This window comes from Manis javanica, chromosome 14, assembly GCF_040802235.1.
Source record: "Manis javanica isolate MJ-LG chromosome 14, MJ_LKY, whole genome shotgun sequence".
Taxonomy (NCBI): Eukaryota; Metazoa; Chordata; class Mammalia; order Pholidota; family Manidae; genus Manis; species Manis javanica.
Window position 1 is genome coordinate 92,847,722 of NC_133169.1, and position 16,343 is coordinate 92,864,064.

At 48.0% G+C, this 16,343-nt stretch overlaps 1 protein-coding gene across 4 annotated transcripts in view; it reads right to left on the reverse strand.

Moving 5' to 3' along the window:
- The window catches only part of JAKMIP2 (janus kinase and microtubule interacting protein 2), a 155,186-nt gene that overhangs the window by 59,401 nt on the left and 79,442 nt on the right, over positions 1-16,343 (reverse strand). For all 4 annotated transcript variants that reach the window (XM_037016536.2, XM_037016535.2, XM_037016538.2 and 1 more), the window contains exon 2: positions 2,755-3,031. In XM_037016536.2, coding sequence (XP_036872431.2) covers positions 2,755-2,883 — 129 coding nt within the window. In that variant the 5' untranslated portion in view covers positions 2,884-3,031. The remainder of the gene's footprint in view (positions 1-2,754; positions 3,032-16,343) is intronic.

Genomic DNA, 16,343 nt, shown 5'->3' on the forward strand with positions numbered 1-16,343 from the left:
GGGTCACGCAGACGCAAGAGAAGAGAGCTGGGGCTGTGCCAGGATGACGTGCACTTACCACAGGGTGACAGCGAGTAAACGCTGGGCAAGGTACAGCTGCATACATGGTCAGCCAGAGCGGTCAGGGCCCTGCCCGATCCGCAGTGCGCTCTGTGAGCGCCACCGGGATGAGTCGTCCTGCAAAACGAGTGACGCTCCGCTGTCCCGACGGCTGCCACCCTCTGGCTAGTCTATTCCCCAGCAGCTCCTCAGTCATTTTATCGTCACAGCTTCGGAGCCGGCACAGTGTGAACTCACCGCTTGGTGCTGTTCACAAACTCTCCCCTAAAGCCTGGGCCTTTGGAAACACCGTCACATTTACTTTAATAAAACTGCTTTATGACTGGCTTGTCCTCTAAATTCCCTTTGCTCTTTGGGGAAGGCCGCCAACAGGCCAAGGGGCTTTGCTTTAGTCCCTGGGCTGAGATTGTAATTCACAGCCATGGAGAAGGAGGTGTGGGGGGGCCAGCAGGAGGAAGGATAAGGGCAGCATCTTATTCAAGAGGCTGGCTTCCAAGTTCCTGTCAGAGGAAGGGGAAATTACGCCTGACATGCCAGCTTAGATGCCAATGCCAGGCCCCAGATGAGCAGGCAGCCCCGTCCACGCTCGAGAGATACCTTGCTGAAAAGGCTTAAACGTATGGAGAATTGGCAGTGGTTGGTCTGCGGGGTCTCTGTCTCTTTGAAATTGCATGGTTTGCTCTCTCTAGATGAGCAGCAGTTACGGTTACCAGTCTCGGACCGGCAGGCTTCTTCCTATGAACGTAGTTTGTCGTCCTGTTGCTACCACAATTAAAGGGGTGCACCCCTCTTGAAACGTCACGCTGCCCCGGGGAGAGTTAAAGCCGGTGAACGGCTCACAGATTGTCCGGCCTGGCAGGAATCGTGGAGCAGACTATCTGTCAGCAGGAAGGCAGAGAACCACGTCCGCGAGGACCGCTGGACTGCTCGCTAGAGACGCGAGTCCCGTTCCTCACCCTGCCCACTCGACCAGCATCCTCGGATCGTGCGGCCCCAAGTTTCCCTAAGTCCCCCGGGCCCTTCTCATGCGCAGTGGTGCCTGAGCGACACAGATACAGGGAGAGAGACTCGGTCATCTGGAGCGCAGATCGAGACACTGAGATGCTTGAGTATGTCTGCAAGGAGAGATGGAGACAACGCCCACAGATCTTCTGACTCTCAAACAAATGTTTTTGCTTTTTTTTTTTTTTTTATGACTTTACATCCCTTTTGGCCTCAGAGAAATGATTTCCCTCACAGGCTTTACACTGGGGCCTGGTTACCCAAGGCTGCCGCTCAGCTGAGACGGGAAGCAAGGGGCTTTGGCAGATCCAGGTGTAGTGGGGCTGAACACAGATGAACAGATTTTGAGGAAAACAGCTAATTAAAATTTAATAGTGACGTCAAGGAAGAAGAGGTAGATAAAAAAGAATAAGGATAATTGTTGGTTTGTGATCTATGGCTCCATCAGGAATATCTTACTGTACAGAGTCACCTACATAAGGCGACTCTCTGCTGACACGGTTGTCTCTGCTCTGCAGGGAGCAAAAGGCGTCTCGTGGGTTGGCTGTTCCCAGCACTTTCCTAGCCAGGACTGTCTCGCATCTACACCACTCTGGTGAGGTAGGTGTTAGTACATTCACGTAAGGGGTGAGGTTCAGAGAAGTTAAGGGATTGTTCTGAGTCTAGTTAGCAACTGACTTGAGTGCAGAGTGAACTAGAAAGAATATCACTACAGATAATGAATTTACTTTAGGGTCCAATACATGCCAGACAGCTCTCTGAGCATCTGACATGAATTTTCTCATGTGATCCTTACAACTATTTCATGTACGTGTTTAATTTAAACCTTATCACAGCTCTACGACAGAGTAGTAGGTTACTGCCAAAGAAGCAGGTTTAAGGAATCAATCACCTTCCATTCATTACTCGCTCAACAAATAGGGGTTGAGCTTTTCAGTTCTGGACGCGTCTGAGCTCTAGGGAGGAAAAGGTAAGGTAAGACTGCTCTCACAGAGATCACACTGGACTGGGGAGAGAAGGTATGAAGCAAACACAGACACAAATCGCTATGAAGTGAATCATGAATGACAAGGCTGTGGGGAGGAACCTTCCAGAGCCTGGGCGGACGGGTGGCGCTGGAGCTGGCATCGGAGCTGGCATCTGGAGCAGGTATGGAAGCAGCTGCAGCTGATTTGGGGAAAAAAATGGGTAAAAGCCCTACACGCGATGGGCACCTCTCTCTCCTGATCTGGCAGGAGTGGAGCAGGAAATGAGTCCAAACCCGAGTGGGGGGCATGTCTCCGGGCGCTCGGGAAAACCGTTTGACTCCGAGAGGGGTAGAAGCCAGGGAAGGCTTTTGAGCAGTAGTGACCTGATGTGGTACCTTTCAGAACGATGACTCTCAGGGCCGCAGGGGAGGATGCTACAGAGGGCAGGTGGGACTCGCCCGAGGCCATGTACCCGTGAGGGGAGGGGAGGGGGCACGGGGGGGGTCCTCTCAGTTTCTGTGTCTGGGTTCCTGAAGGAGCATCCATCTCATGACCATGTTATTCTCACCTCCTGTGCTCACTGACATCCTGCCACGCGCGGGACAATCCACGGGCACAGGGGTGATGCTCTCCCGGCAGCTGGCAGGGAGGGGGCCGGGGGCAGGGCAGCAGGCAGAGCCGGGCAGGGCTGCCCCCGAGCCGCGGCCAGGCCGCCCGCACTCACCTTGGCCTTCTCCTGGTGCAGCTCGATCTGGGTGTCGGTGAGCTTGGTCCTGAGGTCTTCATTGGCAGCCTGCAGGGCAACCGTGAGCGCCTCGGGCTTCTCGCCCTTACTGCGCCCTTTCTTGGACATTGTTCCTCGCTGAGTGGAGTCTGCTGGTTTTTAATTCCTTTCAGATGGGAGCTGCCATGTTACTGCTTCTCACCCCCGCGTGCGGTGTTTCAGCAGCTACTGCGTGGCGCTCCTGGGGAAGCCCTCCTCGGCCGCTGCCCTGGAAGCCCTGGGAGGCAGAGATGGCAGTTACTGTGTGACAACGACCTGAGCTGAGTGCCAGGCAGCTACTGTCACTGGGGCCACCCACGGGGGCCTCGCCCTGAGGGCGCCTGAGTCCAGGCCTCCGTCCACCTGCAGGGGAACTTGGAGTGATCTTCCCAGAGGGCTGGTCTGGTCAGGCCAATACCCTGCTTGAAGTCTCTCAAAGACCTGCGTGTGTCTGAGGGTGTCCCTCCCATCTCAGGATGTTCCTGAAGCCCAAGCCTGCCCTTTCTCCTAGCCCAATCTCCTCCGTTTCAGTCACTTACGCCATTAAAATCTTTTAATTTCCCGATCCTCTCTTCCCATGAGGACTTTTCCTGCTCCATCTGTCTGTCCAGCCTCCTCACATGGTCCTCCCTTGTATCCTTATCCTCACACGCTGCCACACACCCAGTTCAGCCTGTCTTTTATGACACCTTCAGGTCTTAGCTTCCGTATCAGTTCCTGCCCAGCGGTACCCCTACGTCCTTACGTGCCCTTAAGTGCAGTCACCTCCATGAATCTGTAAACCTTCTGAGGGCAGGAATGTGCTGTTCTTATTTACAACTTGCTTCTCGGAATCCATCAGACGGCTTGGGATATACCAGCTACTTAATTGGTATTTGTGAGAAGAAGTCACAAATGTGACAACTGCATGGCTGCCCCCTCAAGAGCCCCAGCTGGAAGAAAAGCCTCCATAAGAAGAGTCATACTATGGATAAGCTGGGAAGTACTGGGCTAACGGGGTCCCACACTCATCCACTCAGTCAGTCGTGTTAGAAGTCCTTCTGTATGCTGGGCTACATACAGTATGTTGGAACTGAAAATTAGTTGCAAAACAACAATAAAAAAAAAGCAACAAAATGTCTACCTCTGTCATCTGCTCACCATCAGCATCATCTACCGGATGGCTGCCATCAAAAGATAAACGTTTGCTGTGGGAGCAGCTGCCAGGACTCCTGATGGGTGAGAAAGGGAGACGGGCTGGCCTGGAACCTGAGGAGTGGGTGGTATGGTGACCCGCGGAGAAACAGGTGAAGCCTCATGCGTGCAAAAGACGGCAGGTGTACAGCAAAGAGAGAGCCAGTGACTATTCGATGGGAAAAACGGGGTCTGGTTAACTGCAAATCAGAATAGGTTGACTGGCACTAATGCCAGAAAGGATGCCTAGAAATGATAAATGGTGGGAGACCTGGAGTGCCAACCTTAGAATTATGGATTTTTTTTCTTTTTTTTTGCAGTAAGCACGGGATCGCTGCTGACCGTACTGGCAGGCAGCTGCCTCAACACAGCAAGCAGGCCCTTGGTGTGCTTGCTCAGGGGCAGAGTGGGGAGACAGGGGAGGCAGGGAGGCCGGACAGAGCGCTGCTGAGCTTGCTGACGTGAAGGATGATGAAGGCCCACGCAGCAAGAGGGCTGAAAACAAGAGGGGCACATCTTGATTCTAAATTCTTAAATGGTTTGTAGGACAAGGGTGTGGAGAAAGTGAAGGTTCCTGTGGCCAGGATTCTCACTTGGCCCTGGTCCCTCACTCGCTACACACACGTGGGCAGTACCATGTTACTGACTCTAATAAAGAGCTCTGCCCAGTGCTCCGGGCTGCCCGGCTGCAGCAGAGCAGAGGCTGGAGTGGGGGCAGCACCGAGGACAGACTTGGACGGCTGTGTGGGCAGAGAGGCCCAGAGGCAGGGACGGGCTTGCTGCATGCAGACTGGCTCCGAGTGGACGGGATTCTGTGCCTGACCTGCCACTGTAGGAATAAAGTTGGGTATAAGCACTTTCACTTTTTTGGTCTCACTGAATCCACAGTGAACTTGTCCAGGGCTGAAACCCACTAACCTGTTAAAGTCAATGGGAAAAACATGATAAGGTACTAGAGAAAGATTCTCAAGAGACCTTTCAGGAAATGGGGCGTTGTGCATGCTGGGGCTTGAGTCCAGGACCGAGGGGAATTCCTCCAGATGCTCAGGTGTTCCCGTAGCTGCTGCTCTCTCCAGACTCCAGGGACCCAGCCTGGAGGGCCCTGCTGGGGTCCTGGGCTTTCTGCCGCCCCCCCACAAGCACTGGGGCCACGCCCTCTGGAGTGTGTCCCCAGGGAAGGGGACAGGGAAGGTCAGCAGGAAGGGGGGATCAGCCACTCCAGCAGTCAGGGAACCGTCCACCATATTCCACCCTAAGCTAGATGCTGATGCTTCAGCTTGTTTTCAAATGCTGCCAAATCATTAAAATGTATGGATGGGAGACTTCTAAGAAATAGTCTTTGCTTTTAGAATTGAAATGAATTCAACAAGCATTTGCTGAAAACTTGTATGACAAACATCCCTAGGCATAAAGATAAATCCGGCAGTACTGAACTTCCAGCAGCTGGGCGAGAAAACCCACGAGGGCACGTTTAGCAGGTTTCTCCTCCCCTAGGGGATCTCCAAAGGCTGGTGGTCCACAGGACTTCCCCAGAGTTATCTCCCCTGGCCCTACCTATGGACTAGGGTCCCCAGCATTGAATATCCATAGCCCTGACCAGTCCCCAAATCCCAGACTCATATATTCAACTGCTTACTTGCCCAATCTACTTATGTGCCTGACTGGCATTTCAAACCTAACTTAACCTATACAGATGCCTTTATTACTGGTCCCTCGAAACATTATCTTGCTCAGGGCTTCACCACGTCAGTAGCTGGCACTATCATGTGTCTGTTCCAGATCTAAGCTCACAGGTCACCCTCCTTCTTTTATCCTTCATTTCTCTGAGTCCACCAGGAAGTCCTGTTTGTTTACATACAAAATAAGACTCACTTTGGTCTGGTCTCAAACCCCTACGGTGCTGTCAGAACACAGAGCAAAGAGGAAATGTGGGACGGTTTCACAACCCCCTCATCTGAACCCTCTTCCTGGATGAAAAATGGGTTTTTAAAACTGGAGATAGAGAAATGGCAGAACAAAGAGCTTGAGAAAGACTTAGAATCACAAACTTACTTGCTGGATATATTCAGAGAGGGGGTGAACTAGAAGGCAGACTGGGGTGAGGTTTCCCAGGTGCCCACATGACCGATGATTAGATTTAACTGATTATCACTGGATTTCATTTATGTAGAAATAAGGAAACATGGCAGCATTTGTATGGCAGGGTAAGTGTAATAATAAAAGCTTATAGTGACTGACTGTCATGACCCCGTCACTGGACTGAGCATTTAGCATACAGCTCTCACTTAGTCCTCAATAAAAATAGTGGGGGGAGGAGAATGACTCATGCAGAAATTCAGTAACTTGCCTAAGATGACTGAACTGATAGGTGGTGAGGTCCAGGTTCAGATCCAGGCAGCCTGTGGCAGGGGCCAAACTCTTACTCCCTGGGCTGCACCGTCTCCTATTTGCCTTTTGAAAGCTCACTCTGGCAGTGGGATGGAAGCCCAGTTACCAGCGAGGGAGACGACAGGGGGGACACCAGGCGCTTCAGTGGTCCCAGAGAGGGGCTATGCAGCCTTGAACCCAGCCATGGCCATGGGGGTGGAAAAGGAGACGGCAACTCCCACACACGGAGGCTGTGACGGAACCATGTCCCACTTTTAAACATGATTACTGGTTGGAACATTCTCTCCCATGGTAAATAACAAGGACCAGCTCACTGGTTCTGCCTGCAGCAAAAATGTGCAAAGCAATGGTCATACTTCACATTTTACTTTATAATCCTTTAAAAAAATACAGTACTATGTGTGCTTGACTTCATGTATCTTGAGCCTGGGAATTCTTGTGAACTTAGGTTACATAAGGGCTAGGGAAAAGAAAAGGGTTAAAAAAATTAGAAACATGTTCAGGAGACAAAAAAATAATCATCATAGAAAATTGCTGACAGAATCAACTGTGGATACCTTAAGGCGAACAGCCATTCATAAGCAGAATAGCCCCCTGGTGGAGGGGAACCTTCCAAGACTGTGTCCAGTGGTCACGGTGCCTGGCAGTCCCATAATCCTCATGTAAAATTTCACTACAGTGGTTCTGTCACCTGGTACTGCCTGCCTTTTTACCCCCTTTGCACAGCTTTGTTGAGATATAATTCACATATCATACAATTTACACAATTTATACTTGCAAGTGTATAATTCAGTGGTTTTTAGCCTATTCACAAGGCTGTACAACCATCACCACAATGAGGTTTAGAACTTCTCCTCACCCCAAAAAGAAACCCCATGCTTGTCAGCACCAAACTCTCCCAGCCCTAGGCAATTAGGAATCTATTTTCGTCTCTATGGATTGGCCTATTCTGGATATTTTATATTACAAAGAATCATACAGTCAGTGTTTTTTGTGAATGTGTGACTGGTTTCTTTCACTTTGGTGTAATATTTCCAAGGTTCACCCATGTTATAGCATGTTACCTACATTTCATTTCTTTTTATTGCTGAATAATATTCCACTGTATGGCCCAACCCGCACTTAATTTATACATTCATCAGTTGATGGACACTGTGCTGTCTTTGCTTGGTCTCGGGGTCAGCCTTCCAGAGAAGCTGCCGCCTAAAGAGTGTTCTCAGAGCAGAAAGGAGGGCTTGAAGGTTATCTGCATGCAGATGCAATGTTTCTGGGCAGCCCTCAAAGCATCTGTCACTGGTAACGTCTGACATAGCAGATGGTCTGAAGGAGGCACAGAAGCCTGGGTCAACTGAAGGCCGATCCCGAGAGGCTTCGCAACATAAAAACTGGGAAGGAATTTTAGGTGAGCCCAGGGTTTCCAGCTCCTAGTTGCAGGGGCAGGTGGCAGCAGCACCATGTGATGCAAAAGTGTGAATGTCAGCTTACCCTTCCGGTCCTACCTGTCCTTAATCAGGTACCTCCCACAGCCAGCAGGTCTGACTTTCTCTGTAAACAAGTCTCTTTTAAACCTACCAGAAAACTGAAAGGTAGCCTCTTGGGAGCACTTGCACTTTAAAACATGGATCGTTGCCTGACAGTGAGCCTTCATGCAGGTGTGGATTATCCGTGGAAAAATGACAGCCACCATTCACTCAAACGGACATTTATTGTGCAGAAAATATCCTGCAGGATTTGAGAGTTTATTGAGAGGCCCCCGCGTCATTGGTCCGGCTGTGCTAAAGGCTGCGGGAAGCGCCGGAGACCGGGGCGCTGAGCCTCTGTAGACTTGGTCCCAAGCAGCTGCCAGGGGGTGCCTCCCGCACCGGTGTTTCTGAGAATTTCTGGGTAAGAGTCTGGGCTATGGAGTCGGACAGACCTGAGTGTGGGTCCCTCCTCTGTGTTTAGTAGACGTAGATCCTGGACAAACCACTTAATTCTAAAGGTCTCAATTATTCCTAATCTCTGAGACGGGGGTGGGGGGAGTAGGGAAATATATGCATCATTCTGTGGCGCTACACTGTTTGACAATTAAATGAATGTCAGTGACGGTCTCACTCAGCTCACGGCACATGAGATCCCGTTTACTGGGGGCTCTCTCTCTCTCTCTCTACTGCCGGCCAAGGTGGTGGGGCCAAAGGAGCCTGTAGTGCTGTCCCCCGGGGGGTGCTCGGACTGAGTGGGCATGACAGGGAGGCATAAAGGGGACGATCACCCAAGAGCCACCCCGACAGAAGGCCTCCAATATCAGAACAGTCGTCTTATTCTTGGTTCTATAGACGCACTGAGGCACTGGCACAGAACCCTTGAGACAGAAAGAGGTGCAGAGGAGAGACACCAACAAGAGCGGCAGGGGCGCCCCTGTCTCGCCGTGCCCCCCACCCCTGGGCTCGCCCTCCCGGGGACCGTGCACAGGATGCCGTGTCTGGGGTGGTCCCGAGCTCCTCTCCTCTCAGCCGCGGCCCTTTCATGGCTTTCAGTGTTTCAGGAGCCGCAGCAGTTCTTCTCTACAACAAAATGTCCAGGTTCAAAATTCCCATTCATCTTTACTCTCATTGTAAGACACGCACTTCAAATGTAGACCAAGAAATTGGAAACATCTATTAAGTCAATTTATAAGTATTTAAATACGATGAATCTATGCTACTGATTGTAGGTGACGGTCCTGGTTGCACAGTGTGTCCAGGAAAGTAAACATATCCTAGAAATTCTAGTATTTTCAAGTCCAACTACATTTCCTAAATTAGCTCTCACATCCTGAAATACCATGCAATCCTTTGCCAGAAATGTGGTCACATAATTGGTCAAGAAAACACAGCCACTATTTATTGAGCACCATTCTTTTCACAGGTGTTAAAAAGTGTGGGCATCATTCCTGCCCTCCGGTGGCTGTGAAAGGAGACATACACCCAGAAAGAGAAAGCATATGCCAGGAAGCAGTGAAAGATTTGGTTGGTAGCGCTGTGGTCGTAGCTAAGAGCGGAAGCTTCCCAGAGAAAGAGAAAGGCTTGGCAGAGAACCGTGAGCTACCTGGTTGGATCTTCAGGCGCCCCGCAAAGCTCCACGAGCCTTAAGGTCACTAACTCACTGAGCTTTTCCAATTAACCTTTTCAGATATTCAGCTTAACTATTTTTTAGATAGGGAAATTGAGGATCAGAGAGGTTAATTAACTTGAAAAAAAATTACAGAGCTGTGAAATGGCAGAGCTGTAGCTCAATTACACATCTTTGGTCTCCAAAGCTTCACTAGAATACCATGTTTTCAAAGGGTGGGCAGGATTCTGCTCTGGCTGTGGGGAGGCTACAGAGATGGCAAGGGCGTGAAAATGGCAGCTGCAGGCTTACAAAATACAATGGTAGAACGTAGTGGTTAAGAGACTGGAATCTGAAATCAGAAACACTGGCTTTGGAGCAAAGTTCCTAGCTGTACATTCTTGAGAAATTGCAAGAACACTCTAAGCTGTCATTTCCTTACTGTAAAACAGGGAAAGGGATATATTTACCTCACTGAGCTCTTGTAAGGAATAAATGAGCTAAAGTGTATCAAATGATTAAGCATTAAATTATCATCATTATCATAGTCATTATTTTTCTAGAACCTAGCTACCCACTACAAGTCACCTTAGGTTTTAAGGGAAGAAGAAACATACTTATCACCTGTTTGTGTTAAAAACACAGGTCAGGAATAGCCCGGAGCTCCCTAGAAAGACTAAAGGAATTCGTGCCTAGGCTTCTGGGGACATGGGACCTGCACTGACGGGATCAGCGTTCCCAGGAGTCTTGGCTTTCTTTGTAGCTGCTTCTGCTTTAAAACTATAAGCTGAACAAAGTCCTTATTAATCTTAGAGTTTCCAAAAAGGCTGTTGCCCCTGAGTTACGATTTGAAAAGCAACTGTGATATAAAATAGAGTTCATATGTATGGCGTTAAATGCTTCAACTGTTCTCCGTAATTAATATTTGGATATGTCCACTCTACCAAAGCCTTGTTGGTTTGTCTAAGCCTTTCTCCCTTTCTTTTCTAAAGATGATGATTTTGAGTCAGACATGAGTGTTCAGCATGGAAATGAATTACATTTACTTTATTCCTGGTGACCTGCAGAGACATATTATCACTTCTGAAACCCTTCTCTCTGCAGGAAAAATGTCTCACTGTGCATTTATGACCTTGACACAGGATTTTAATACAAAGGGGGTGGGGGACCAATCCTAAAGTTGTAGTTTCCCTATGTAAAGGGAATGTAGTGGTGTGGCTATGAGTCAAAGGGCTTTAAACTATTACACATGCGTTAGAAGAAAATGAATCTGAAAGGCTAGCATTCCGCCCGGTAGCGAATATGCACCTTCAGGATTGTAAGGTGTCAGGCTTGGATATCTCTCCCTGTTCTTCTCTCCTCTTCATCAGCTGAATTACCCTTGTTATCATATAATACAGCGATTATTATTATTATAAACTATGTAAATACAACATGATAAGCCTTTCATGTGAAGTAATGCTATATAAATACAACCCAAAATGTATTACTCCTAATTTGGATCTGTTTTTCAGATCTCAGGCTTAACACTTCACATTAGGAATGTGCTTCATTAAGTACGGAGCGTGAGGCAGTTTCCAGCAGACATACAAGGGCAGCTGAACGCCTTTAAGGGGGGTCGCCAGGAAGGCTGGGCGATACCTCCCCTGAGGCCCAAAGCGGGTCCCTTCCATCCGGAACTGCCCTCCTGTGCCGATGCCCGACCTGGCACTCGCCGTCCTTTGCCAGGCACCCCTTCCCTTCCTGGGCTTCCTGGGGGACACCCCCCTGCTCACCTCTTAGGGCCCAGGCCCAGCGTCATCTCACGTGTCCCCTGACGGAAGGAATCGTTCCTTCCCCTGCGCTCCCATTTTCACGTCGAACACACGTCTTACAGTATTCAGCAGTTTACACTCCCCGAATTTATTCATCATTCATCAATCAAAAATATTTACGAAGCATCTCTGGGGGGAGGATATCTGTGCTAGACAAGAGAGGCCCCTGTCCTTCCTGGCGGAGGGACCAACATTTCATACACGAGGCTGCTGCAGCCATAGCAGGAGACGGGCGAGCAGGTCCCGGCAGGTCAGGAAGGACTCCTTGGAAAAGGTGACACCTGACAATGACCTGTAGGATGAGAAGGAGCGAGGCGGCACAGGGCTGGGGGGCAAAGAAGGTGCTCGAGGTGGCAGCGTGCTGAGCATGAAGGTCCAGAGCTAAAAGACTATGAATGATGCTGTGGAGGGAAACATGATGCTGTGGGGGCAGAGCTCGGTGGGTGACCGGGGAGGGTGAGAAGCGAGCTGGGGGAAGCAGGCGGGGGCAGCGGGGCGCCAACAGTGTGAGCCTTGTGAGAGGCTATGGGCTTCACCCCCACAGCAATGCATATGCATCGAGGGGTTCATACCCCAGGGTGACTCGATCCCATTTGGTTTCAGGGGCAGTGCTCTGGTGGTGGAGCGTGGACTGGACTCCCGGGAGAGGCACAGGTGCAGAAAGGGCAGTCCGGGGGCCGCGGCTCTGCACATCTACCTTACAGCCCCTCCTTTGGTGACGGAGCTCCACCAGGGTCCAAGGGGGTTTCATTCACCTCGGTGCCCACTGCGCCTGACACGACGACCACCACGCGCTCGACTGATGCACGCTGGTCCAGGTACAAGGAACATACTGAGATGGAGGGACATATTTCACAATTTCTGCAAAGCTCACTTAGAATAAGATTTATTATGGGACATGCCTGTTGCTTTGTGGGACCCTTGAATGTCCGTTTGATTTCAGACAAACATTAAGTTTGGGGCAACAGTCAAATAAACAATGAAAATAATAAATTTTTAATGATGCTAAATGTTGAGCTTTCGTAATGCTTGCTGTTATGCACCATACTCCCAAGCCTAATTTCACTCCTCAGCACTGAGTCATCCCGCTTTGTACTCTTTTGTCTGGAATTAGAAAGCTTTCGTAAGGATGAGGTGACCAAAGCGAGTCTCCCAGTGTTATGTACCATTTGCATTGTCCTTTCTTTCTGGATTCAAAGTATTTTAAAGCTGTTGAGCAGGAGACGAACCAACTTCACTGGGCATGGGGGAGAAATCCCCAGCCACGGCAGGAAGCAATTATGTATTCAGGGTCAGAGAAGGCAGAAATCGCATCAGAGCCCCTGCCTGAAGTAGTGTATGTACACTGTTATTAAAAACAAACTGGTACATAAAGTTAAAGAAAAATATCCAAATCACTGAAGGGAGTGGTCTTCAGATACTTATGAGTGACAGCAAACTTCTCTCTTTTAGGTATAAGTGAAACATAACTTTCAAGTGAAATATAACTTACTCTGCTGTTTCTTTGTTTTTAGACCTTGAATTAAAAAAAAATCATAAAGGGACCTCTGCAAAGTATCAAACATGAGTAGAAATTTCTATATTTAGGAGGTGACTTATGTGTACCTACTATTTAAAAAAGGGCAGAACAATTTCTATATTAAGATTTACACTGATTAGTATTATTTAAGTAAAGACACATTATGGTTTGAATAAAATAACTTTTGGATATACTATATAGTTCTATTGTAAAGACTTGAATTTAATTTTCTACACTCTACTGAGGAGAAACCGGCTATCAATATTGTCCCTCTGTTATAATGTGGTATAATGTAGTATAAGACATTATAGAACAATATAGATTATACTTTTTTTTAACACTTCAGATTCGGTTTTGAGTTTTTTTCCAGAGGCCAATGTTTAACTACATTTTTTTTTAACTGATGGGATCTGGAAGCAGGACTGTGAGGTTGTCTAATGCATGGTAGTCAACCTAACCCCAGTGTGGGCCATAGGCTACAGGAAAATCATATGAAAGAACAGATCAACAACTGTTTCTTGAACCGTAACTGTGTGCAAGGTATTAGGTTACAGTATGTATCTATGATGATGATACAATTTGTATCTATGAAACAAAGCTGCATATACTATGTGCCAAAGGAGTGGGGAAACACAGCCCCCCCCCCACAATATATACACACATATAAGGAATTGTCGCTTGGGGGGAAAGGACTATGTCCCTCTGGTTCCTTTCTGAGTCTCAGGGCCCAGTCCAGTGCCAGGTGCAGAGTGGAATCTGAAGAAATATTTCTGAACAAGCAAGTGGCTTCACCAAAACAGAAGGCCTTATGGTTAAGGCTGGGACATGAAGGATGAATAGCAGGGGTCAAGGAAAGGCAGGAAGGTAGGACAAGTAGAAGGGGAGTGTGAAAAATAAGTTGTCGGTCACAGTGTCAGGTGCGGGAGGGTCACTGTGGGAACCAATGGACACACAGCTAGACAGAGAAGGGAAAATTCTGCCCCTCTTGACTACCTAGACACTATTTGTGTAGACAATTTTATTAGGAAAAGCAGTCTTAAAGGCTCAAAAATTTTTTCCCACATGGACTCTAAAGTAAGATTCTGGGAGCCATTCCCTCTGTGCAGTAAGCAGTCTGTGATATTCCAGAGTGCTGCGGTCTGGGCCTATGATATTCCAGATCATAATAGCATTTGTATAGATAATTATTACACCTCATCCGCTCACACCTCATACAGGGACAGATGAATACTGGTACAACTAACTGCTAATCACCATCACTGTTATTATTATTGATGACTGACCACTGCTGGCCAATGGGCTGAGCTACTCACAAGCATTATCTTCTTAATGCTCTGAGGTGGGCGTTCAAAGTCATCTAGTCTGGCCCTGAATGTGCGATTTATGGATCCTCTCTCCAAACTCTCCCCATTGGGAGAGATGGCATTTAAATAATGAGCTGCAGGTCTGGAGATGTACTGACAGCCGTGACTGAGACCCAAGCCAGGCACTACGGAGCCCAGAGCGGGGAGAGCCGCTGGCCCGGTGGGGGTGGGGGGTCTGGAGCTGCTTCTGACTGAGGGGGTGGCTGAGCTGAGTACGGGAAGATGAGCGAGGATTTGTCGTGTGGCTGAGGGAATAAGGAAGAATTGAACAATTATATAAGAAGATTTGCTAAGCATTATGGATGTAGCAAGACTATTCATTGACTGGAGCTGGGGGGAGGGGGAGAAGAAGAGGGCGAGAGAATTCGGAAGAAAGGGTTCATGTGTGTACCTGATACTTAGCTCATTTTTATTCTTATGTGTCAGGGAGAACATTCAATTTGGGGGATTATTCTGAACTGTACAGTAGAAACAACTGTTTAATAATAACTCTATTAAAAGCTTTCTGATGCCAAGCAGATTACTTACCATTGCACGTGTACCATCTCACTAAAGTGAATTCACAGTACAGATACATAGATATAGATAGACAGATGCCACTTTTCCATTTATAAGAGGAAATTAAAAATGGTAATATGCCCAGGGTTACTCAGCTTGTATGTCTACAGGCACACTCACCGATTCCATTGTTTCTTGAGTCTATGATGTGTCCGTCAAAGTTTAAAATCAGGTCAGCCTGATTCAGCCCTAATGTGTAGGGATTTTAGACACTACACAGTACTTGTCTCTGTTTTAGTTTCAGAAAGGGAGTATCTTTTTTTTTCTTTTTCCATATCTATTACTATCTTTAAGACTCTCAGATGATTCAAAAACAGGTCCTGTTCTACAGAAATCAAAATGTAAGGCTAGTAAACACATACCTGGTTGTGAGCATTACAAGGATTTAACGTAAGGCTGTGTATCATTATTGTAGCAATGCTCTGAGCACTGACTGAGTCAGTCACTTGGGGCATTTTACTGATAAATCCCATTTTGCAGGCCACTTATAATCTTGCAGTTAATATTTTTCCTTTGTGAAATAGCGTAAGACAAGGGAGCACTTGACTTCTGCAGAATAGTAAGAACAAAATAGCTATTAAGTTTTAAGTGATCACATGAGATAGATAATTAAATAAGATAGTATTTGAAGCCTAAATCTAGGGCTGTAGTTGAAAAACTTACAACTGTTGATCTGGTTGCTTCATGCAGAGTCTGACAAAATACAACCAACAGTAGTAAATAATAATTGTTAATACTTCCCTTATATTCATTCAAATGGGGGAAAGAAGAAACAGTGAAGATATTTGACCTTCAGCCCAGAGCTGGTAAGAAAGGAGCAAGGATTGAATCCAAGCTGTTTGACTGGAGAGCCACTGCCCCCACGCAACCACTGTGGTCCCTCGTGGCTAGCAGTGAAAATTACATGGGATAATGAAGGTAAAAGGTTTAGCAGGGCGTGTGTCAAATAAGTACTCTTTTTAAAATCAGTTTATTTGACAAATATGTATCAAACACTTAATAGCTGCCAAGCACTGTACTTGGCACTGAATAAATACCATAAAACATACGCACCTCTCTGGCTCATGTGGCTAACGTGTTGGCTGAGAGAGACACACAGTAAGCATGATACATAAATAAATAATATGCTAGATTATGACGGAGAGCTATGGGAAAAAATTAAGCACAGGGTGATAAAAAGTCTCCAGGTGGGGTAGCAACTTTAGATAAGGAAGGAAAAGCCTAAGCAAGCAGGTGCTATTTGGCAAACGCCAGAAGGCAGTGAGCAGGGCAGATGCCTGGGCGGGGGAGGGGAGCTTCCAGGAGCAGTGCGGGCCCAGGGCGAGAGCTCCGCCCACAGCGGGCACAGCCAGCCAGGTTCCAGGAACTGCGGGAAGCCAGCGAGGCTGGAGGGAAGAGGCCAGCCGGGAGGGCTGCCAAGCTGAGGGCAGACGTCAAGGGGAGGGCAGCGCGTGCAACCACGCTGTGCTTTTTAGGCCACTTTATATTGGCTCAGGCTTTTACTCAGAGTGAGGGCCCCACCAGGGGGTCTGACAGCAGCGGTGCCCTGATCTGGCTGATGTTTTAGCATTTCACTGACTGAAATGATAAGAGCAGGAGAATTTGCATAGGAGTGGAAGTAAGGAGACTGTTTTGGAGGCCACTCAAAAATCCAGCTTAGAGGTT